This window comes from Spizellomyces punctatus (assembly GCF_000182565.1).
Source record: "Spizellomyces punctatus DAOM BR117 chromosome Unknown supercont1.20, whole genome shotgun sequence".
Taxonomy (NCBI): domain Eukaryota; kingdom Fungi; phylum Chytridiomycota; class Chytridiomycetes; order Spizellomycetales; family Spizellomycetaceae; genus Spizellomyces; species Spizellomyces punctatus.
In genome coordinates, this window is record NW_015971556.1 from 27,579 (window position 1) to 49,881 (window position 22,303).

The following is a 22,303-nucleotide window of genomic DNA, read 5'->3' on the forward strand; positions in this document are numbered from 1 at the left end:
TGTTTCCCTCCCAGCCATGGCAGCACACCACGTTGCTTCAATCCTCCTCTTCTGGTTCATCTACCGGGAGCCTGCGTGCGTCTCCGTGTCATGTTTGCTGCCCTTTGTTTTGCATGCACTCTCGTGGATATGCGGAGATACCGGCCCAGGGAATACGCTCCTTGCCTTCTATAACCTTTGCTTTCTTGGGTGTTGTCTTGCATCGATCTACCGAAATCCGTCGGAGGGCCATATAACAGATCTAGTGCCGCTGACGGGTGTCCTCATTGTAGCCTGCAATGGAGTATCTTACTGTGTGCTGTAAGTTGGAGGTGCATGGTGTGTCCCACGTGAGCTCGCCTTCTAACCTACACACAGCCATGAAGGTGCATTGTGCTTGCCTATCCGTTTCGCCCATTTCCCCATTTTCCAGCGATCTCTAGAGATGTTCGTTCTAATCGGTGCGCTGACGTTGGCGGTACGGTGGTGTGGATCTCGGACTTCTGTAATGGGTGGCAGTAGCGTGAAAAAAGTTGGATAAGGTATAAAGATGCAACATAGGTAGGGTTGCGCTGAAATTACATCAATTATGTATTTCCGGCCAATATTCTCTGTTGTTCTTTATTTTACATTCAAACTATCAAAGTAGACATTGCCAAGTCCATTCCAGTATTCGTAACCATAGCGGTTGTCACCTGGCCGTTCTGTCGTATATACACGATCGTGAGAGCCTCCCGCAAATTCATTGCCGGCCCACATCCTGCCTGAGTAAGGGTGCTTTTACACTGCAAAAGCAAATCCGTGTATCCATCACCATCCACATCTCCTTGTACTGATGCTCTCCATGTTTGCCCCGCATGGATTTCGAGTGATAGCTCTAGCAGTGTCACTGACGATGAAATGGAAGTCAAAGCTTGCTCTGGAACAAAAAGGGATGCCCTGTTCGGCACCGCAAGCCCCTGAATGCTGAATCGGCAAATGTTGGCGGTGCAAGCAAAGCCAAGTACACCTAATGAATCCCATACTCCCAATCCAACTGGGGTTCCCGAAGCAGAGAAAGTGTTTGCTTGGCAAGACTGGACGAACGGAAAATCTCGATGAGCAGTTTGGCGAAGTTCATTACCGTTCGTAGCGTACTTACTTGGTCGTAGTCATTGTCGGCCATAACGCAAACGGTGATTGAAGAGCCTCCATCAATGGGTCCGCCAGCCTTGGTTGCCCAAAAGGTATCTAAAATATCATTACCATCTAGGTCCGCAAATCCGACCAAGGCTCGATCAGGGCAAATGCTTTGGTCTGGACCCTTTAAAGTTTGCAATTGGAGGCCAGGGCGATATACAATGGCGTACGCTCCAACCGAATCCTTTGTAATGTAGTCGAAAGTACCATCTTGGTTGTAGTCCCTGTAAATAGATAAATGAGGAGGTTATGTGATGCAGCAATAGTATTCTAACTTACCCGACTGATGAGATAGTTTTGGAAGCAGCTATAGTTAACCACGTATTACTGGTACTAAAGGTAGACGACCAACTTGAATAAGTTGTTAACTGGTCGGTGGTGTTCGTCTTATATCCGAGTACGTCTGCGCGGCCATTTTGATCAAGATCCAAGAATGCGGGTGATACCCAGTTGTTGTACAGCGCATACTGCCCAGGTTTCGCAACATCGAAATCGATTGTATGGAGTGCAGCGTCATATGTAGTTGGTACGATAGTCCACTGTGCGGAACCTTTAAAACGTGCAAAAATATAAGGGGTGACAACCGCAGCAACGAGGTCCTGATCGGGAAGCAACGTTGCAGTGACCACAGAGGAGCCGAACAACGTCGCCACGTCCGCAGACGGGGTCAGAGCCATAAAGAGGGCGCTGGTATCCAAGTACCTCGCGTATTTCCACCCAAGTGCCAGAACGAGGGTTGCAGGAGGGGATATGACCGTCGTGCTGTCATTACCAACGACACTGTACGTATATGTCGAGACTGGTAGGACAGTAATACCTAGATTGGTGGGTATATTTGTTGCCACCACTTGGAGAGTGGTGGTGGACTCGTCAAATCCGTCCACGGTAACGGTAGTAGAGCCAGCAGTTCGCGTTAAAACATAAGCGTCATAGCCAACCACGACCCGTGGGGTGGGAATAGATACGGTTGCACTTAGCCATGCGTCGTTGGTTCCTTTAACAGTGACCCAAACGGGAACCGGAACTGTCATCCTGTCGGCTGGAATTGTTGTGGAGAGGATACTGCCATTTGATACTGACTTATATGGCATAATATCAATTGCTCCCTGCACTGATCCAATTGCCAGCTACCATCGAGATTCATTGTTATACAGGCGGCATTATGACCCGAAGTGCTTATGAGCTTACCTCGTACTGATAAATACGTGATCGTCCTGGCACAAAACCACTCCATTGCACCACACGACCATAATTCGCGAGGGAAACCTGAGCACCAGCTGCATTTGGCGGACTGGTATCAACAAGTATACTAGTAACGTCGATCGTTGAGAGTAGCGCGTTATTCACTGCCCTGACAGTGAGGTAGATCTCCAACAGACCCGATACATTGACGAGACTCGCTGTGACCTGGCTGTCTTGCGTAAAACTCCAACCCAGCAAATCACTACGATTTACGGCCGTCCCGAGCGCCCACTCGTAATACGCGATGTCGGATCCATCATCCATGGCCTCCCACGTAAGAGTAAGGTGCCCATCGCTGGTTGCTCCAACAGGTTGTCCAGCTCGCATGAACGTGAGGTTCCCAAGAACCGGCGGCGTCTGATCGATCGTTAAACCACGAGTCCAAAGTACCGAACCTAAGCCGGCCCGATTTACGGCTCGTAAAGCAATGTAATACGATGCCGGCGTCGTGAGAGGAGCTGGAGCAATAGATCCCGGGGTAGCTGCGGTTGGGACAGTCGCGTTCGCTGGTTTTATGCAAGTCATATTACTGCTACTTGGTACATAGCCATCATTGCAGACGCAATGGTAACTGCCGATGTCGTTTACACATGTCTGCAAAGAAGAATGGACCCATATTATTAAAGGATATAGATGTCAAAAGCTCTCATCAACTTACAGTGGTTCTGAAATCACAGCTGTTGATACCCTACGATAATGAAAGACGTGTTTCGTAAAACAAGTGCTATAATGTCTTACGAGAGCGTGACTGTCGCATACCTCAGCGCATTCATCAATGTCTACACATTCCAAACCACTACGCCGGAATCCATCGTTGCAGACAGTGGTGTACGACTCTGTTGGAGACGTTAAACTCGATACGCATTTTCCATTAGCCGGGTTAGGACCAGTAGGTCCAGAACACCAGTCGATTCCAACACAATACCCTCTCTTCGAGAACAAAGCGTTTGTGTAACACCATGGCCTGATGTCGTCTGCGTATGTGCACTCCGTGTAGAGTTTTCCTTGATAGTAGAATGGAAACACACATGTTTCGCCGGTGACAGTTTTGCGAGGCGCACAATAATCTGTTCTGGATAACTGACTAGGAACGCTGCTGTTTGATACCAGCGGACACCATGGAATAGGCAACTCTGCCCGGAAGGTAGCAGCTCCAAGTGCATCAAGCCCGTAGATCGGGGCTTTAGTAATTTTGTCACGAGTAAAGCAGAGGGATCCTGACGCCAACCGACTGTTGCTCATTAGCGTGGGCATGCAAACGCACCCAGCAGGTGCGGTTGTTGTTGCAGACGTATAAACGAAGAAGGGTAGATTGATCTCGGCACATCGGGATGCGCACACGTCCAGAGAAATATCCCGGTAAGATTTGGTTTGCGGGAAAGCTAACGTCGCTTGCGAAAGGATTGTTGTGTAATTATTCGTAGCTAGCGCAATATGAAGGACTTGCGAAAGGTCCCCGAACGACCAGCATCCTTGGAAACTGTACCCTGGAGCAGATGGAGCTACATCAGGCTTAACGCCAGGAGCGCATGACGAATAGGTTGTTCCATTGACCGTAAATGGGCCCAAGCAGGTCTCATTTAAGTTAATAGTCTGGCGCGGCAGCATTTGTCGTACAGCGGTCGCACAGGTCGGCCCACTCCAGTTCGGTGGGCAGGAACACATATTGGGCCCGATACACACACCCCCATTTTGACACGCTATTGAGCAGGTAAAGCCGGTAAGTCCAGATACGCTGAGTTGAACAGTCACTGCCTTTGCCGACAAAACCGCGATATAAACCTCTCCTTTCAGAGATGGGATAGAGATGGCGCACTGCAGAGACTGTGCCGGCATACACTTAGCAATCGCAACGGGGCTCGCTGTACACGAGGGGAAGGCAACTAGCCACATTCGAGACGGTTGCGATGCCGAACTTGATAAAACAAATGGTTCGCCCGTCGCCGTTATCTTGTACCAGCGGGCGAGACGAGGAGTGTTCACCATGCGAGTAGTTCGTGGGTCTTCGTCAATATCTTTTGAGGATATCGATGCGTTCAGTGGGGCTGATGAAGTAAGGACAGCTGCTCCAGCACACCCAGTTTTGGGGTCAGGCAGTACACACCCATCAGTACCGATGCCGGTACCAACGGTTCCTGGTGGACAACGACATTCATGGCCTCCGTAAGTATCCACGCACGTGGCATTACTATGGCAATTGTTGGAAGTCTGTCACATATACGAAGTTAGGAATGCAGCAAGTAAGGGGCTTCATCATCACAACTTACCATGCACTCGTTTACATTTACGCAAGTCCATTGATCCATAGCGGTAAACCCTGGGTTGCAGTTACATCTATAGCTTCCTGGAACATTCTCGCAACGGCCCGCCAAACCACATGGATTTGAGGCACACTCATCGATATCAATACAGCCGCTTTGCTCGAGCTCTCCGGTAGCAGAATAAGGATTGCCGGTATACCCAGGTGGGCATTCACAGAGATAGGATCCCGGAATGTTTCTACAAGTAGCACCTGTGGCACACATAGACACATTGTAGGAAGCAGCAATACCACATTCATCTAAAAATCAGTCGAGGGAGAACGGTAAATTCGTTAATAACTGAAGTTTGACATTCATTTGCACTGAGAGTCCGTACCAATATCTTCACAGTCGAACTGGTATCCACTGCCTAAAGGAAAGGAACTTTGGTTGAATATCTTGGATGATAAACTTTAGCCTTAACAACCGTGTCGCATTACCTCCATAGCCAGGCTGACATGTGCAGATGTACTGTAAGTTATACCTATTTGCTACAGCAAGAGTCTGATTTGATACTGGAAAGTTGACATCTTCCCGCTTGGTACAACTCGCTAAAGGTGAGCAACCACCTTGCTCGGCGGATAAATCACACCAATTTCGCGAATATATGTATGACTCCAATGTAATGTTTGTGAGCCTTCCAAGTCGGATTAACTCAGAGTCTGTGGACGTAAGTGGCTGTGACCATTGAGAAGGAACGCAGGGTACGTCCGACGTGGCGTCGTTGCAAGTTTGCGTCCAATTCTCCACATTAATACGAGTTAAGTTGAGGACATCGTACTTCTCAATAACCGTTGAGATTCCAATTTCGTAATAATCAATTCCAGAATCAGGATCTAGGAAGGGATCGCCATGGTTGCATCCATAGCTGGCATTCGGTGGCCCAGGGAAGGTGGTGCTGGAAAACACCATCGATGCTGTAGATGCCAATTTACGGACCGCTAGACATAACGCAGGAAATTAGAATGATCAGCTCTCATCCTCGTTGTTTTGTAATATCACTGACTTACCCCATAACCGGAACAACGGAGCCAGTTTCGGAAGACCTTGAATCCCTGCCGTTCCAACGAACAGGCCAGGAAGCTGGGAGGAGCCTACGACCAATCCTGCGTCGTCGGTGACCGTTACCTGGGTTGTTCCTTCGCGAACAGTCACACTGTAGGTGAGATAAACTGAAGTCGGGTCCTGAGAGAAGTCCACCTCCGCCCCTCGTAAAGATTTATCGCCCGGTTTTGCTGCCCACATGTACACTGATGGCTTATCCAAAGCCAGAATTTGGATTCCAATGGCATTATATGGCCAGCTGTTGTTGAAGTAATAATTGCTTTGAGTTTCAAAGCTTCGCTCCACGACAGGAATATTACTATCTGTCAATATGATGCTGCTAGCAGCCCCGTAGGTTGGACTCGCTTTGAAGCGGAAGGAAAAGCTTCCACCGGAAATCGAAACGTTGGAAACTACTTCACATCCACGCGTGAGATGTTCATCAGCCGAGTCGGTTGCTGCGACTAGCGTAAGGCGATTTGAAGCAAAGGTTGCACAGCTTGGGGAAAACACAATTCTCGCATCATCCAATCCAAAATCGGTCGTCAGACTTGACGAGATACTCCAACGAGCAGACGCTCCCGATGTAAAAGTGTCAACATTAGGTTGACATGGACTTTCACCAACGGATTCCGCCCAAGTGAGGGCCACAGAGTTGTTGCTGGCAGTATAGGCCATATTTACGGATGGGTCATACCCTTGTTTTACAGTTCCAAGAATGGGTGGTGTCACATCCACGTGCAGCGGAACACTCGCTGAATACGAAGTGAGACCTGCATTGTTCACAGCTTTGATGAGAATTCGATGCGTACCACTGCAAAGGATGGACGATTAGTTTAAAACTATTCAGAGTTACTGCAGAAAATGCGGACCATTCACACCTTTCTGTTAGTGGAGCGGCAATATCAATTGAACTAGTGGTGTTGAGATCACTTCCAACAGAGGAGAACGGGACGGTGAGGAGATCAGGATTGTCCAATGCCATAGAGACGGGATCCTCTGCCGAATCACGTCGTCTCAACTGTCCGGTGCTGTTTTCAGCTGGTGGTTCCAGCATCACGGCGTACTGTATGTCTTGAATATCGCCTCCAAAATCCCCCAAGTTTATCTATCGTAAAGAGGTGTTAACAGAGAATACAACAAAATTCAGATGAACATGCATCGAGATTACCGTCATACTTCCAGAAGCCGCCTGCCAGCTCTCTGTCGCATTCTCAGCTTGCCCGGAAAACGCAATTACTAAGGGCGCCGGCTGTGTGTTATTAACAATAAATCCTAGACTTTTAGTAATAGTGCCCTGAGCGTTCAGATCTGTCGCACGAACAAAAGCGTAATATTCGCTTCGATTGCCTCCGATTTCCGTGACGTTCAAAGACAATCCCGTGAAGTTAAACATCACAGCATTAGGGTCCACATGAGTGAAATTCACAATGTAACTCTGGCTGTTGGATGAATCCGCGGAGCTTGATAGTGCGACATCGATGGCGAGTGGTGACCAGACCGATGTGATACCCCGCCATTGAATATTCACTGTGTCTGTGGATACTTGAGATGTGGCAGTGGTTATGCCCAAGCCATTGTCAATCCACACCTCTCCGACGGTTGGAGGATCTCTGGAGGCGATACTTGAGATGGAGTTGTCAAACAAAATTGCGGAACAGTAAGCTCACCTCAGTCCAATAACAAAACCAGGAGAAACACCAGTAACAATGTCACCAGTGCAAGAAGTCGCCTGTACAGTCACATAATATGTTGTGTATGGCTTCAATTCGGTAGAAATCCACGCAGTAAAGTTTCGTGTGAGGCCTGCATCCGTCCAGATCAAAATGTTTGCAGCCCCGTCGCTTATTAAATAATCTGTTCCAACCGCATATCTATAATTCACCACAAAACAGGTATCCGAGGAGAAGTCCTCCCAAGAAGCGGACACCGTATGGGGATCGTTCTGGAAAGACTGCTGAATCCCTGGCAGCGGGCCATCCCAGACTTTCCCAGCTTTAGCAGGTGAATGGACAATCGTGACTGCATCGCTTACAGCCGGTACCGCGTTCGACATTCCGAAGCTATTGAAAGCCTTGACTATGACAACGTAGCTTCTCATTGGGACGAGTCCGAGGTTTGCTGCTACGATTTCCGTCTCCGTAGTGGAGGTGACTGGCCATACAACTGCGTTCGTAAGATTATCTTTGATCCACCATTGATACTCCGCGATGGGGCACGGATGAGTGAACTTCCATGCCGCAGACAGGACGTTTCTGTCTTTTTGGAATCCACTGCTAGCACTTGTGGAGTACACCGATACGGGCATTGGACCATTGTCCACTACCCCCAGAGGTGACGACGTGGCCTGAGCAGAAAGTCCCGCTCCATTGACAGCCCGTACCACGATCACTATTTGACTTCCTGGTCTGGGAGCAACATCTAATTGTAGGGTTGCCGTTGTAGCAGTTCCAACGTCCTTCCACTTAAGCAAGAATGCCTGACCTTGGTACTCTTTCACGGCAACCCTATAGCGCGCAATGCCGCTCTCGGCATCAGTAAAGGCACCGTCCCACGACGCAACGATATTGTTCGTTCCTCGATGACAATCAATGACGTTTCGGGGTAGCGCCGATGCTGATGATGTAAAGTTTATCCCTTCGACCTCCGAAAGAAAAAGAATCTTGTCGTACTTGGTATCTGGTGGTGTCCTATCAATCGAGAGAACGGTGTAGGCCGATGAAGACATTCCCACGCTGTTTGTACCAGTAACAGTCACGAAATACTGCGAGGATGGCGTTTCTAGGTAAACAAATGCAGGATCAAATACGTAAGAGTTTCCAACGACGGTCTTAGGAGTAAGAATTTCAACCCCGCCAGTTGTTGTGCCCAGAGACACTGTGACATTAGCAACAGCACTTTCCGGGTCTACGAAAGCACTCCAAGAGCAGCTGAAAGGCAGTCGCGGAGTAACAATAGCTGAGGAGCACCCGAAGTCGGTGGGCGCAACCGGTGGGGTGGCGTCCACAACTAGATGGTTGCTGTAAACTGTTGAGGACGTGCCTGTGATACTGTCTACAGCGCTGCATTTGGCAAAACTTGCTGTTCCGTATGGTATACTACTAATATTTGCTAGGAAGGCAACTGAATATTGCTCAGTTGCTGGAAACTGCGATACCGTGAGTGGAAAAACGTCGTCTGTGTCAAATCTCCCAATGGACACTTGAAGTGAGTCGAATCCTTCGCTTCCCAAGCCTGTGCTTGCTGCGCACGTAACCTTAATTTGGTTTACACTCGCATTTGATACGTAGCTTGAGCCATCGGCCAGCTGGAGAGTGGGCTCTTTAAAACGGTATCAGAATGCTTCAGCATAACGGCGCTGACCCTATCCTTCAGTGTGCAGAAACTTACCAAAAGGAGCCTCATACGCGACCCTGAACCCAGCTGAAGTTGAGCTCACTTTTTCAGTAAAGGTGTCAGGGCCCGTCGTGCCAAATGTTCCGTAAACCGTAATAAAGTAGGTCACATTTGGCTGCAGTGCGCTCGATGGATAATTGATGAACCCGGAAGAGTTCTTGGAAGGATATACAAGGTACGCAGATGTTTCCTGAACAACGTCGGTGGAGTTGGGCGTCGTTCCCATACTCCACGTGTACAATGCTCCGGCAAAAAAATGCTTGAACCCCTGGAAGTTGATCAGTCGTAGTTAGTCTCTCCACTAACCCATAACAGTGAGCTCTCTTCCTTACATTGAAGGTAGCCGTTACTAAATCACGCTCAATTTGGATCCTTGTTTCGACGTTTGGCATAAACCCATCCCAGACGGTTCCCGGTTTTGCGCCGGGGACAATCTTCACACACCCAGATTCATGCAAGACAGATTCTAAACCAGCAACATTTCGTGCGTATACTAAAAACCAAGTTAATTAAGCTTTCACTTGCTAACGTCATCCTTGAATTCATACCAGTCATGCAATATGTCTGGTTTGCTGCCAGATCCATTGGATAAGCTATGAATGTACTGGAGGGCTCAACAGCTATGAATCCATTTGTGTAATTGGTGGAGCCGGTCTCATCACTGAACGAAACGAAGATATTTGTGATAGGGACAATGGTTTTCTGAAATGGAGCAAAGATTGTGAGGGAATTCTAAAACTTTCAAGCAACCTTGTCCGATGCGCACCTGATAAGAGAACCAGCCTCGCAATGCGTCGTTATTGGTTGAGAAACGCAGCGAAGGTGTTCCCAAAGCAACAGACCCCACACCACTTGCGAGAAGTACCGGTGGTAATGTTGCAATTGTAATTTCAAACCCGACTCTGGTCGAAAGACCAGCTCGGTTAACAGCGCTAACGAAGACGGTGTAGCTGTTGAACTCTTTCAATGGTGGGTTGGCAGTGATGGTACATCCTGAACTTGTAATATTAGCCGTAGCTCCCGGCACGGCAACCAAGTCCGGATCCAATATCCAGCAAGCAAGTGCATTACTTGCGAGACCTAAAATGCGGGTGAGTGTCCTATTGAAAATACACTTTGGCGCGAATCTCATTGCTGCCAGACCTGATTCGGGCTCGTCCCATTCCCAATCAATGGTAAAAGTCGCTGGTGTTTGAATGTACGTCGTTGTCCCATAGACGCTATTTCCTCGATAATTGAGGAACTTCAACAACGGTGGTGTCTCATCTGGGACGCGAATATTGAGGGAGAACAGCTTATGACATTACTGAATGGAATGTTGCACCTACCGACGGTGACATTTCCTGTTGTTGCAACAGCAGTATTGCGAGTTCCCGCAGCATTGTATGCAGTAACCACTGCGTAAAACGTTTGCCCCTGGGATATTGGTGCACCGTACAGAACCGCGTTGGTTCGAGTCGGTAGGGCATAGTCCACGATAGTTTCGGGATAGAGGATAGCTCCTATGATGCATTATCAATTAGAAACACTGTGATGTTAAACACCCTTTAACAGACTACATGTTAATACCTGTGTTGCTATCCAATAGCTGGATTGTATACTTTAATAAGCCAGATTCGTCATCTGAACTAGAGGTCCAGTTCAAGGTGACAAATAACCGCTGATTTTGGAAAATGCCGTTTCCGCCCGTAAGTATCTTTGCTTCAAAGGGTGTTGGACCAGTGATATCGATGATTGCTGAGCGGATATTGAGAGATTTTAGGACGAAGTATCTCGAGAAGGGTACTCTATTATGAACTTACTTCCACGCGAACTGGCAACGGAGTACTTCGAATCAGGTCCATTATCATTCCACGCTCGTACGTTAGCAAATACGATCGAATCTGCCAGCAGCGGTGAGGAGATCCCGTACTCAGTGTATTCATAATAACGTCGCTCACCTTGCGGAACAGTAACCTTCGTTACAGGAAGACAGGCTTGCGAATCCCATCTTCCAACCTCCGTCCAATCCATAATGTCTGTTTGCTCTGGTAGAGTTCCAAAGGACACGTCAATACGCCCGATTCCACTCACGGCAGACTGCGGTATCCTCTTTTAGTAAAAATACCGTGCAACAAGGTTGGATGCAACATAGACCTTACCACAAAGCTTGTCCATGAGCAACAGAGTGTCTGGTTGCTGTCAATGTAATCATCCTGCGTCCAAAGAGTAGCCCCATCAAAAACAGTTCCTGGGGTTGGGGGGTAGAAATCAACTGCACTAATATCCGTGAAACCAGTGTCAGTTAGCACGTCAGTGTGAAGAGAAATATGTATATGAAAGTACTTGCATAGGACGCTCGGTTGACAAAGCAAAGAAATTGCCAGCATTGTCGGCAATTTGAAGTTGTCCTACAAGACAATGTTGCACAATAAGCGCCTTGCCTTCAGCAATGTGATTACTTTCAAACCTATACCATAAAGCAATTTCCCGTTCAACTTTTCATCAACTGTAATTGTGTAGTTCTGAATGCCCGGGGTCGCACTGGGATCAAGTGTTATGTAACCAGTATATCTCGGAGTGTATCCTAAAAATCATTTGTGAGGCAAGCAAGTCGTTCAAAGGAGCAACATCATAATAACAGTACCATCACCCAGTCCAACGTTGATATACTTCACGCCGGACAAATTATCAGAGTAATTAAATGATAATACAATGTCTCCAAGTGAGCCAGGTTCGGTGCTGGGAGCGATGCTGATGCCACCGGTTGGAGGCGTCGCTGGCAAGGAGAGTGTCCCATCAGTTTGAGCTTGTCCAATTATTCAATGTCACCTGAATACATACCGTCAACAACGTATCCGTTTCTGCAGCGAAGGGTTTTCAAACCAACCCAGTTTGTTGCTTGAATGCAAATTGTGTGATTACCCTCTGGTAGCTCATATCCGCTCAGGGACATGGCGATATCCTGTAATCAAACGTCAAATGGGGTGTGCTTGATCCTTTGTATCGAATCTAACTTACGGCTCCTCCGGGACCCGGTACAATAAAGTTGGTCCACCCATTGTAAGGCATCCAGGAATCGACATCAACTGGTATCAGATCCGCATCTATGTCATTTGGCCCAATTGCGAAATTCCAAGCCGCAATATCCGTTTCATTGTCAATAAATCCATTGAAATTGAAGAAGACTGACTAATTGAGTCATAAGAGATTCTCTGTAAAACTTCTTGTCATTTAGTTCCCCAATAGCACTAACAATCCCTACCGATTGTGCGTTTGTTGCTTCCCAGTCACGCCGAAACTTCTGTCCGAAATAAAGGCTCCCTAGGTCTGGAGGAGTCACATCCACCTACGAAAAGAACCAGTGAGTGGAAATGTACTTATCGGTGCACCGCATCGACGTAATGGACCGAACTATTTGTCTCTCACTTACCATGGTGCCTTTTGATTGAACTGACGAGACGTATCCCAGTGTATTTGTCGCCTGAATAGCCAGGTAATATGTTTTTCCATGCTCAAGTGTCAAGCCGGGAAATGTGAGTCTCCCCATTGTAGCATTTGCATCTAACTTCATCCACGGAACCGTATCATTGAGGGCACCTTCCTGCTTGCTTGTGCCTACCGCACATAAAATTTCTCTGAGAGGAGTGGCATCTTTGATGCTGTAGGCAAACGACAATTTATCGACCAATGGCTGCAGTGCGGTACCATTCCGCTGAAGATCAACCTCGGTTGTGAAGGCTCGTAGATTTTTGCGTTGAACTACCCAAGTTTCATTTTCTCCGATGGAGAATTCGAACTCAGACGGCTGCGTCAGGTCAGTTTCCCAGATATTGATAATTGGGGGCGATAGATCCCATAAAACTTTGGTCGATGCTGTGGTTTCTAGTCCTTGCTGATTTTTGGCGGTGATAGTGACATACAAGTCAATCTCATCAAACCACTCTTTATCGGTAGGACCGGGGAATGTTAAACTCTCCCCTTGGTCTCTAGGGACTGTTGAGCGTGGAATGATGCTTGTATCTCCTGGTCCCCACCCCACGCCCACGCTAGGAAAACAAGCGTTTTAGCCTTTTCGCCCAAGTCACTGTGTGAACTTGCAATTTATGACAAACCTAATTTCGGCAATTCCTGACTCTCCATCGTGTGCAGCAAAGCGAGTAAACAATAACGGGTTCACCGGGGTCAGACCAACTACCTGTTGCGCTAATAATTGGTCGATAATTGGTGGGGTTCTGTCAGCCAACGTTCCGCTCGCATCTGATATTGTGAGAGCTCCAGGTGCAGGACAGGTATCCAGCACACGAATCTTGATCGTAGATAGCCTAAACAATATGAATGTGAGATGCGTGGTTCGGGGGTCTAATCGTAAGCATCTGAAATCCTACGCGAATCTGACGATGGTGACCCTCCAGGTAATGTCGAAAAAGAAGAAGTCTATGGTTACTATGATAGCAATCTCGATGGCAAGTGGAACAATCTCCACATTAATCTATGTAAAATTAAAACAATTAGCAGCTGATTGTCACAGAACAAGTTCAACCGGGCGGCCTTACATCGATACAAGTTCCAATTGGGAAGTTTGACAGCGGAAAGTGGACTGTTATCGGCACATGCGTGTCTGCAACAATCCCAGTAACCTGCAATCCAACGCTCGCGATAAAGATGTCAAGCGAAAGACTACCGGATACCGAAATCGCGAAAGCTGGAATAACGGTGGGTTCTAACGTCATTCCCATCAGACAGACGCGCATTCCCGCTTGTATCCCCAGAATAGCGTCAAAGTCCCTGATTTTCCGCGAAAAGGACACATTCGTTAGTAAAAATGCGTGTAAGGTAGTAACAAGAAAACAGATATTTCTACGCACAATTCAAACGTCACGGGTACCATGCCTCCAACAAGAATTGTTTTCTCCGCGTGGAAAATATTGATGCTCTTCCTGAATTCCGGGAGCATACCACCTGCGCAGAGCTCCTGAGCGTTCTCGAATTCATCGTCGATACATACGTTCGGAACGTTCACCGGAAACCCGCTGAAGGACGCTCTTCGTGCAAGGGAAACTGCGTGGGAATCAGGTTCATCGAATTCCAGGGCTCTTCGTGCTTTTGAGCTCTTTTTAGGCTTTGTTTTAGATTTACCACTCTTGTCTGCCTCCTTTTTAGCATCGAGAGCATCCGCTAGATCCTGTTGGTTCAGAGCTTGCTTGCCTATGATGGGGGTCTGAGGGACATAGCTGCGCCCGAGAATCGTTAACAAATAATAGTTGGGGTTCGGATTGAACCCGGACAGAATGGTGGGAATCCGACGGGGCAGACTGAACAGTGCATAAGTAAATTGAGTACGAAGCGCAGCAACACATGGAGAAAGGTATACTTACTATTTTCCGGGATCTAGCCATACGTTAGGATCTCTCTTATCCTGAATACTCAGGTGGATCTCGGAACCTTTAGGTGCCGCAATGGAATCTCCTCTTTTGACCTTTGTTTTACCAACGACTACGTTGAGGTCGACTAAAGGAGTCACCCGATTGATTATAATATTGTAGTTGCTTAGACTATGGTAGTGCATTTTAAGAAACGAGTAAGTCAGCGGATAGCACAGAATTACATATCGCTGTCAACCCACCTGCCGTCAGTTACAGAAAGAATAAGCGCCCCATCATCAGCCCTGCTGAGTGTCCCGTCAAGCGGAGCCACGATCTCTTCTCTTCCCTCCACATCTAGGAAACTGCCGTTGTACTTTTTATCCAACATGGCGCTGGGAAACGCCATCGGTGCACCGTTATTATCCGCGGCGACTCGATTAGGGAACGGTTGGTCAAATTTGGGTCCGAACACGCTACCGAGGTACTTCTTGAGTTCTAGAAAAAGGCCATTCATATAAATCCCAAGTATTTAGGACGGAATGAACTGAGCAAAGTTACCATTGTGTGTAGCACTGAGCTTTCCCATAGTAAGCTTGAAGTTCCGATACGCCTCAGCAATATTCCTTTGAGCAGCTTGAATGCTTTCGCTTGTCGTGTTATATAATTGCACGCTGGGTTGGACAAAGTCGAGTAATATGGGCTTCGACGCAGCGAGCGCTAGAAGCTGATCCAGGAACTCGTGTTCAACGTCAGGCAGCATTCCCTCCAAAGCTTCGACGGAAAGGAGCGATTTGAGTGTCTCGAGCACCTTTTCGACCTGCCCTAAACCGGACTGGATGCCCTGTTGTTTGCGAAATAAATGTGAGTTCTTATCGAGCGTATGTGTAGCGAAAGAAGTGTTGATCAAACCTCAATTCCGTGGACGATCGTGTTGTCAGCTTGCGCGGGACAATTCAGCACATTGTCAACACCCGCAGAAACATCGCCAAATCCTTGTGCCACATTCGCCAAGACATCGTCAATCCCATCAACTACCTTGGAATTCAGCTGCTTAGCAGAAGCTTTCACTTGAGCTTCCAAATACCCAAAAAAGTTTATAATGTTGAGCATATCAGATTCATCCGCAGGATCGCTGGGTACCGTGACGTTATTCAACCCAAAAGAGAAATCGGCTAGGCCAAAGGCACCCTGCGACGGGAAATTCGCAATCAAATGTTCCATGGCCGTAAATTTGGACACCAGAACATCGAATGCGTTGAGGGCATCTTGATAAGTCTTTGTGAAAGGACTGGTGACCTTGTCAATACCTTAAAAAGCTCTTAGAGTTAGATCGTAGAGAGTGACCTACTAGAAATAGTACTCACCTCTGAGAAACGCAGATTTGATGTTCGCTAGATCGGATAACTTAAAATTCTTGATCATATCGAGATCATACCCGACTTTTGCATATAATTTTAGTTGAGCATCCTAAACCAAGACACTCAGCATTAAGACACGGGTCAAAGAGTTACTATCAAGAATACGTACAAAAATAGTAGCTTCGGTATATCCACCGATATCAAAATAAAGAAACGCCTGTGCGCTATTGTTAATGTCTATCGTCAATTGAGTTCGCAGAACGGATAGAAAGAGATTGATTTTGTTTTTGAAATTGACCAAGGCTCGAACTCCAACCACGCTGGGTCCTGTCGAGGAATGACATCAGACATGCGATAGATGCTCGTTTCTGTCGACGATGATAACTTGCCATATCTCTGTTCCCAAAAGTACTTTGGGGTTTCCATGTTTAACTCGATAGACGTAGAGGTGAGTGACATGGAAACCAACCCTCTGGCTCGTAAAGCGCGGCGAGACAGGCCCATGTCGGTAGTTCCATTCATGACTCTTTCAAACCTATCTTCGTCACTTTGAAGAATATGCTTCAGTTCTTCCGCGCCTTCAATGACTTCTTCAAACGATATGCTACGCTTGTGCTTCTTATATGCTGCATGTGCAGCGGAACGCACACCGTCATCTCCTTCCGTCGCGGCAAGTATGAGAATATCTTCGATATCCGATCCATGATAAGATCCGAGCGACCTTATTGCACTCGCTCGCACAATTTCTGGGAAATGATTCGAAGTTACTTCGCTTCGCTTCAGATGGGAAAGGAGCACTGGGATAGATTTATTGTGTGCGGCATTTCCCAACGCTAGGAGAAGAGTGCCGTGGTAAGCAGCAGCATGGCTAACGTCGATAACTTCGTCGTCAAAATCTCTCTTTGACTTTGCCCGGTCCGAGTTTAGTACATGATATTGACTATGATCGACTTCCGCGACCATTTCATGGAGGGTTGAAACCAATTGTTCTCCTAGAGCGGTATCATTCTTCTCAAAGCTTTTCTGCGCCATCAGTCCAAGCGCTAGAGCAGCGTGTTGCTGAACATTTTCAGTTTCCTCTTGATAGCTTCCGTTGAATGTTGAATACTTTGTAAGCTCTTCAACTATCTCTGCAACTACCTTGGTAGGCTTGGCGCAGCGGGAAATCCCTTGGAGCGCAGTCGCCAGCGTCTCTTCAGGAACGTCACGACGAGACCGAGCCCCAAAAGTCTCTGCAAGAATTGTCTCGCCAACATTGGTGAAGGCTGTACATACTTCCGCTGCAAGATCCACAGCAACATATGCGACATCAGTGTGGACATACTGGGACAAAAGCTTCTGAACAGCAATGGCAGCTTGATTCTGATCGAGGCTTAGCAGTGCTTTACGTGCTCGTGCAAAGCATTGCGCTTTTTCGCCGCGTGTATGGTGTTTACGACTGTGTAGAACAGAAGAGTCATAGCACTCCATGCTCTCAGCCACGATGTTCATAACGGTTTCGAGAGGCACGGTTTTGGCGGCAATTTCGGTGGACAAGGATATCCTGACAATGTTTGCTGGCGTCGCGATAGTATGTGCATCCTTAGTGGACCTTGTATGTAAGAGTTTGAGTGCAGTAGAGCCGGTAGCACTCATCAATAGATGCGCATCTTCAGTGCTGCGTTTCTCGACACCTGATGAGAAAAAACTTAGCGAACTACACGGGAGGACATATTCATGAAAATGCCCTAACCTCCAAAGTTGCCTCGCACACCAGCGCTTCCTTCGGACGAGACATGGTCTGTAATGACAACGCTGTGAATCTCATGCGTCTCTGGATGCTTCTCTATGATTTTTTCGTGATCATGCGTAAAGCGATCTTGCTCTGCTGTCTCTGCGTCATCGGCCTCGTCTCGCCGCGTTAACATCCGCTTGGTGAACCTTAGGTTGCTGGTGGCTGTGCTGGTGCCAACAGAGTACGCAGCATCATGACGCCCGCTCATGTCTGTCTCTGTAGTGTTGAAGTCGGCAGATCTTAATTTCTTCTCTTCATCGTATAATTTAGCTGAAAATAGGTTTGCGATGCTATTTGAAATACGAAATTGAAGTCGCGCTTCGATAGATTTCCAAACTGAACTTTGTAGGCACTTGTATGCACTTACGCCTTTTTGATGTTTAAGACCCCGCGTAACTCATCCGGGTCACTGAAAACTTCCTCCACGATGCCTGAATCGGACACGGCAAATCCAAACCAGTGCAAATTGAAATCATAATCCGTCGGTGTTTCTGAGCGCTTGATACCTCCCTCTGGCAGTGGAGCAGTTACGATTATGCGGGGATGGCCAATGAAGACGAATTGGCATAGGGTGCGGTTGGCTTCGTCAGTATCATAAGGTTTGATTGTGAATTTGGCATCAAGCTTCATTTCGGCATTGCTATCCAAAATTTTGAAGTTACAGTTAACGGGGAGGAAACCCTATCTACTATGTCGATAATGAATATAGACTGGTGGACTCACCCATTCTTATGTGCCGGTTTAACTGATAGTTCTGGACCCGAATTCAATATCGTCTTGCTCATATCAGATATGGATTCCACTTGAGTGGAAATAGAGTACTGATAACTCTTTCCAATCTGGAAATGGGCTGCATAGACATGGCTAGCAGAACAGGCCCAAAATGCGAGCAACAATAACAACTTGATGACGGGACGTTGAGAAATGATGATCGGCCTCTTTCGAGGCTCTCTCGTCTGCGTCGAGCACATTTCTCAAAGCTTTGAGTAATGCGCCCGATCTAGGTATGAGCCTTTCTGGAGCTACGATTAAGACTGGAGTAGAGATCACTGGCGTGTAAAAGATATGGGGAAACTCGAGGTTATTGGAAAGCGCGTCTGCCATGGAATCGCGTCCAATGCACTGAACACACGAACACTCTCCTTGCATCCCTCATCCCGCGGAATTTCGAACTTAACTCATGGATTCGTCACACTGTCTCCCAAAAGGAGGTCCATATGGATATCCTGAATTAAGAATTTTTTTCCCTGAATTCCCACCCAATATTCACTAAGCCTTCAAACCAGCATTAGACATCCTTCAAATGCAAAATGCACATTGGCTCCCAACTTACATTTCATTGTTCATTGTTAAACATCGTTAACTTAGAATCGAACAATACGATCTATCTGAATCGTGCTATTTTCAGATAAATATGGAGAAAATTGGGGGATGGACTTTCTGCAGACCTCCAAATCCGGTCTATCGGTTCTGGACCTGCTGCGAGCTTAAATACCTTAGGTAGGGGGGTAAACCTTCATCGTCCACATAGAGTTCTTTCTGAAAGTAGACGTTGAGTTACCCCCCAGGACTAATCTAATATGCCAACTTGTGCAGTATTCCCGGCGCGTTCGACGCTCGTATTCGTCCTTTCATGGATTGTTCTAACTTTGGGAACGATATCGGAATCGGCGACACTGTCTGCTGCAAGCACACGGCAAAAGACTCTCCATATATCGACATGGTCCATACCATCAAGTTGTACCCCAAGCGGTCAAACGCCGCTGTATACCCCAGATACAGTCTATCTTATCGACACTTGCGTATTCATGGGAGAGAATTACGCAACGGGGTCGACGCCCGCCATGTACTGGTACGGACAGTACAAATGGACTGCAAAAACCGGAACAGTTGAGAAAGTGCAGTGTCTCGATTCAGGTTGTACCGTCTGTGCAGACCCGATTGTAGTGGAGCAAGGTGTCGGTGTAGGACCATGCGCGGCGAAAGGACTGGTGCTGGATGAGGCTTGGAATGCCACGAAAGCCGGACTACCTCGGTCAGTATAATGCTTTTTAATGACGCCAACGTTATTCAATAATCCTAATATCTTTATAATGTCTATAGTCCATATATCAACAACACGGACGTCTTCGTGCAATCATTTCTGCTCTCAGCAAAAGATACTGCTACATATGTAGTTACAGGCACCTTTGATCCATTTTATCGGAACTGCACCTCTGTGTTGACAGACATGTGGGGTATTTCAGAAGTTCGACCTCTTCTTGCCGGGACGTCCCTCCTAAACACATACCTATGCAAGACCGGGAGATGCGACATCGGAACGGATTCGTGCCGGTTAGCATACTCTGCCAGCGCATTTAACGACGTGACTCTGCAACAATATAATGCGTCCGTGAACGACCCTATACCCGCCGTACAAGTTGAGACATCAGAAGATGGCTGGGGAGTATATGATAGCGGTGTGCTGCTGGGCCAGAGTCAAAATGTTTGGCCCATTTACTTGGCACATTTGGCTAACAACGACACGGAGTTACCAACGCCGACTTCAACATACCTACCAACGCCTACGTCAACTTTTGATGCCAACAGTACCAATGGCACGGTTAATGGCACGACGACCAATTCGAGTCCTCAAGGCCGTAGTCTTAGCATTATTCACTCCATAGTGCTAATCGCTTTGACATCCGCAATCATCCAGTTTGTTCTGTAGATCACGATATACCTTAGACTAGATATCAGAATTCATAGGATGTTGCAAGTTCTCTCTTGTTCCCTTATTCATCCTACATACCATAACAAAGGAGTGGGTGCTTTTAGTGTAGAATCTAGTCACAGGAGAGATATGTCTTGTGAATATATAGACTGTCAGAGGTTCTGTTTCTGTGGCCACTCATGAGTATTTCATAATGATATTAAGCTGCACCTGCTTCCGACAGTACAAATTAGATGCATTACATCTAGCACCGCACCAGTGGCAGAAATCTATTGTCCCTGACTCTATACCCTCGCCGTCGCGCATCCCGGTTTCCGGGTCTCAGTCTCGTGACCTCTTAGGCAATCTCTTCATGAGGCGCCTGCTCGGCAGCAGCAATTGTTGCCGGGATTGCAGGTGCTCCTGACTTTTCATCCTTTACGATCTTATCCTTTACATTCGTGTTTGCACTGCTTCTCCCCCTTTCATTTCGCCACCGATGCAAGACGTATACTAAACCACAGGCTAGAAGAATGCATACGACGGATAGCGGAACGGCAACGCCCACACCCACTTTAGTTCTAGCGGTGGAAACTTCTTGATCGACATAAAGCTTGAATGCCTCTGATGACATGTTAAAGTCAGTGGTGGGCGTAACAAGAACGGTGGAGGTTATGGTAAGTGGACTAGCCGTCGCGGTCGTCGTTGCAGTAGTTGTTGTGACCGGGTTTGGGTTTTCGATTGCATACGCCCTGACGATGCCGTCTTGCGATCCAGTAATCAGAAGATTTCCCATAACCGCAACGGCGGAGGCTTTCTTATTAACGTCATCGGTGGCTGCATATCGTCGACCCAACACCCCAGACGCAACATCGTACTGTAAGACAGTGTTTTGCAAAGTCGTATTGGCAGCGGGCCAAAACCATACTGGTCCAATGCCAATGGCCGGGCCTAACCCGGGAATAGGCAGGGTGGCAATCTGCGTTAAAGTTTCGGTTGCGGAATCCCAGGCATACAAGTTCTCGGGTGTGACAATATACGGGGAGTTTGGGATCGCTTTTAACGTGCCAATGTCGTCTGGCGCTATTAAGGTGTCCTTACATGCTGTTTGGTTTAGCTGGTTACACGCAAGAATAGTCCCAGATCCAGGAAGCTTGGGGCCAATGAACAGGGTCGTACCAATGGAGGCCACAGCGGCTGGGTACGTCCTATCAATGTTCTATTAGTAAGATTGTCAGCAAGTTGTAGCGAAATGAAACTTACACAGCAGCTGTTCCCAGAGGATCCCCAACGTATGTTCCAAAAACGCTTTGAGTTTGGCCTCCCGTCGCATTGTTTGGATTGAACGTGTATACTCCATCACCTGCACCGACATACACCATGGAGCCTCCGGTAGCTAGACTATAGGTAGGCCTTTGGCCAGTTGGCGTGTCCCAATGGCCCGTGACTGTGCAGCTCATTAGATCCCAGACCCATACTCCTGCTGGTCCGTCAGGTAAAGTCGTTATCTGATCTGTTGTAAATAGCATTTTATTGTAGATGAAGGCATCTGCAGCTCCCGGTTTCTGATTGACGCTGCCAGTTGATTGGCAGATACGTTGCGCGGTGAAGGTGGTGGGGGAGGTTTGAGAGATTTTGTAAACGTACAGATTGCCACCGACCGTCGCTCCTGTTGTGATAGAAAGGATGTTACCCTGCGTTGCAAGGGTTGTGACTTCGAGTCCATCAGTAGTTATTGGTGGGGAGAAAGTGATGGGTGGGTTGGTAGATGGACGAGGATCTTGTGCACTCATGTTTCAAGCTTGCTTTTGCTTCCGCAAGCTCAAGATGAAGATAAAGCTTGAGACTTTTGTGCTTTTCCTTTAATAGATAAAAAAGTAAGACTTGGGAGCTCCCAATATCCAGCTCTTACTGTCGGATCTTTGCTGCCCGGGCATCTTCAATAGGTAGAAAGACTTCCGCGGACTTTTTGCTTATCTAATGTGCATATAACC

General features: G+C 47.4%; 3 protein-coding genes across 4 annotated transcripts; 1 reads left to right on the forward strand and 2 right to left on the reverse strand.

Moving 5' to 3' along the window:
- Nucleotides 1–551: 551 nt before the first annotated feature.
- Nucleotides 552–18,635, reverse strand: SPPG_08216 (the record flags this gene model as incomplete). 2 transcript variants are annotated; one of them, XM_016756377.1, is made up of 44 exons in its annotated part: nucleotides 552–1,055; nucleotides 1,121–1,382; nucleotides 1,438–2,285; nucleotides 2,347–2,994; nucleotides 3,059–3,088; nucleotides 3,160–4,608; nucleotides 4,668–4,960; nucleotides 5,038–5,070; nucleotides 5,141–5,641; nucleotides 5,711–6,558; nucleotides 6,626–6,852; nucleotides 6,916–7,357; nucleotides 7,415–9,065; nucleotides 9,135–9,408; nucleotides 9,473–9,633; nucleotides 9,689–9,842; nucleotides 9,907–10,220; nucleotides 10,284–10,406; nucleotides 10,469–10,642; nucleotides 10,710–10,877; nucleotides 10,943–11,023; nucleotides 11,081–11,219; nucleotides 11,282–11,399; nucleotides 11,470–11,530; nucleotides 11,596–11,706; nucleotides 11,767–11,898; nucleotides 11,964–12,084; nucleotides 12,141–12,311; nucleotides 12,385–12,468; nucleotides 12,553–13,168; nucleotides 13,235–13,444; nucleotides 13,508–13,611; nucleotides 13,676–13,907; nucleotides 13,988–14,434; nucleotides 14,498–14,674; nucleotides 14,746–14,980; nucleotides 15,044–15,326; nucleotides 15,395–15,792; nucleotides 15,850–15,952; nucleotides 16,013–16,170; nucleotides 16,233–17,516; nucleotides 17,576–17,907; nucleotides 17,985–18,257; nucleotides 18,341–18,588. In XM_016756377.1, 44 exons carry the CDS (start codon nucleotides 18,586–18,588, stop codon nucleotides 612–614), a joined length of 15,162 nt encoding a protein of 5,053 aa, XP_016604351.1. In that variant the 3' UTR covers nucleotides 552–611. The 2 variants fall into 2 exon arrangements, with proteins under 2 accessions (XP_016604351.1, XP_016604350.1); XM_016756376.1 differs by having other exon boundaries at nucleotides 17,576–18,257; nucleotides 18,341–18,635.
- Nucleotides 18,636–19,137: 502 nt separating this feature from the next.
- On the forward strand, nucleotides 19,138–20,536 carry SPPG_08217 (uncharacterized protein). Its single transcript, XM_016756378.1, has 2 exons — nucleotides 19,138–19,652; nucleotides 19,721–20,536. The coding sequence occupies exons 1-2, from the start codon at nucleotides 19,198–19,200 to the stop codon at nucleotides 20,325–20,327; spliced, it is 1,062 nt and encodes a 353-aa protein (XP_016604352.1). The 5' UTR covers nucleotides 19,138–19,197; the 3' UTR covers nucleotides 20,328–20,536.
- Nucleotides 20,505–22,238, reverse strand: SPPG_08218 (uncharacterized protein). Its single transcript, XM_016756379.1, has 2 exons — nucleotides 21,573–22,238; nucleotides 20,505–21,517 (listed from the first exon to the last, which is right to left on the reverse strand). Exons 1-2 carry the CDS (start codon nucleotides 22,100–22,102, stop codon nucleotides 20,668–20,670), a joined length of 1,380 nt encoding a protein of 459 aa, XP_016604353.1. The 5' UTR covers nucleotides 22,103–22,238; the 3' UTR covers nucleotides 20,505–20,667.
- Nucleotides 22,239–22,303: the final 65 nt, after the last annotated feature.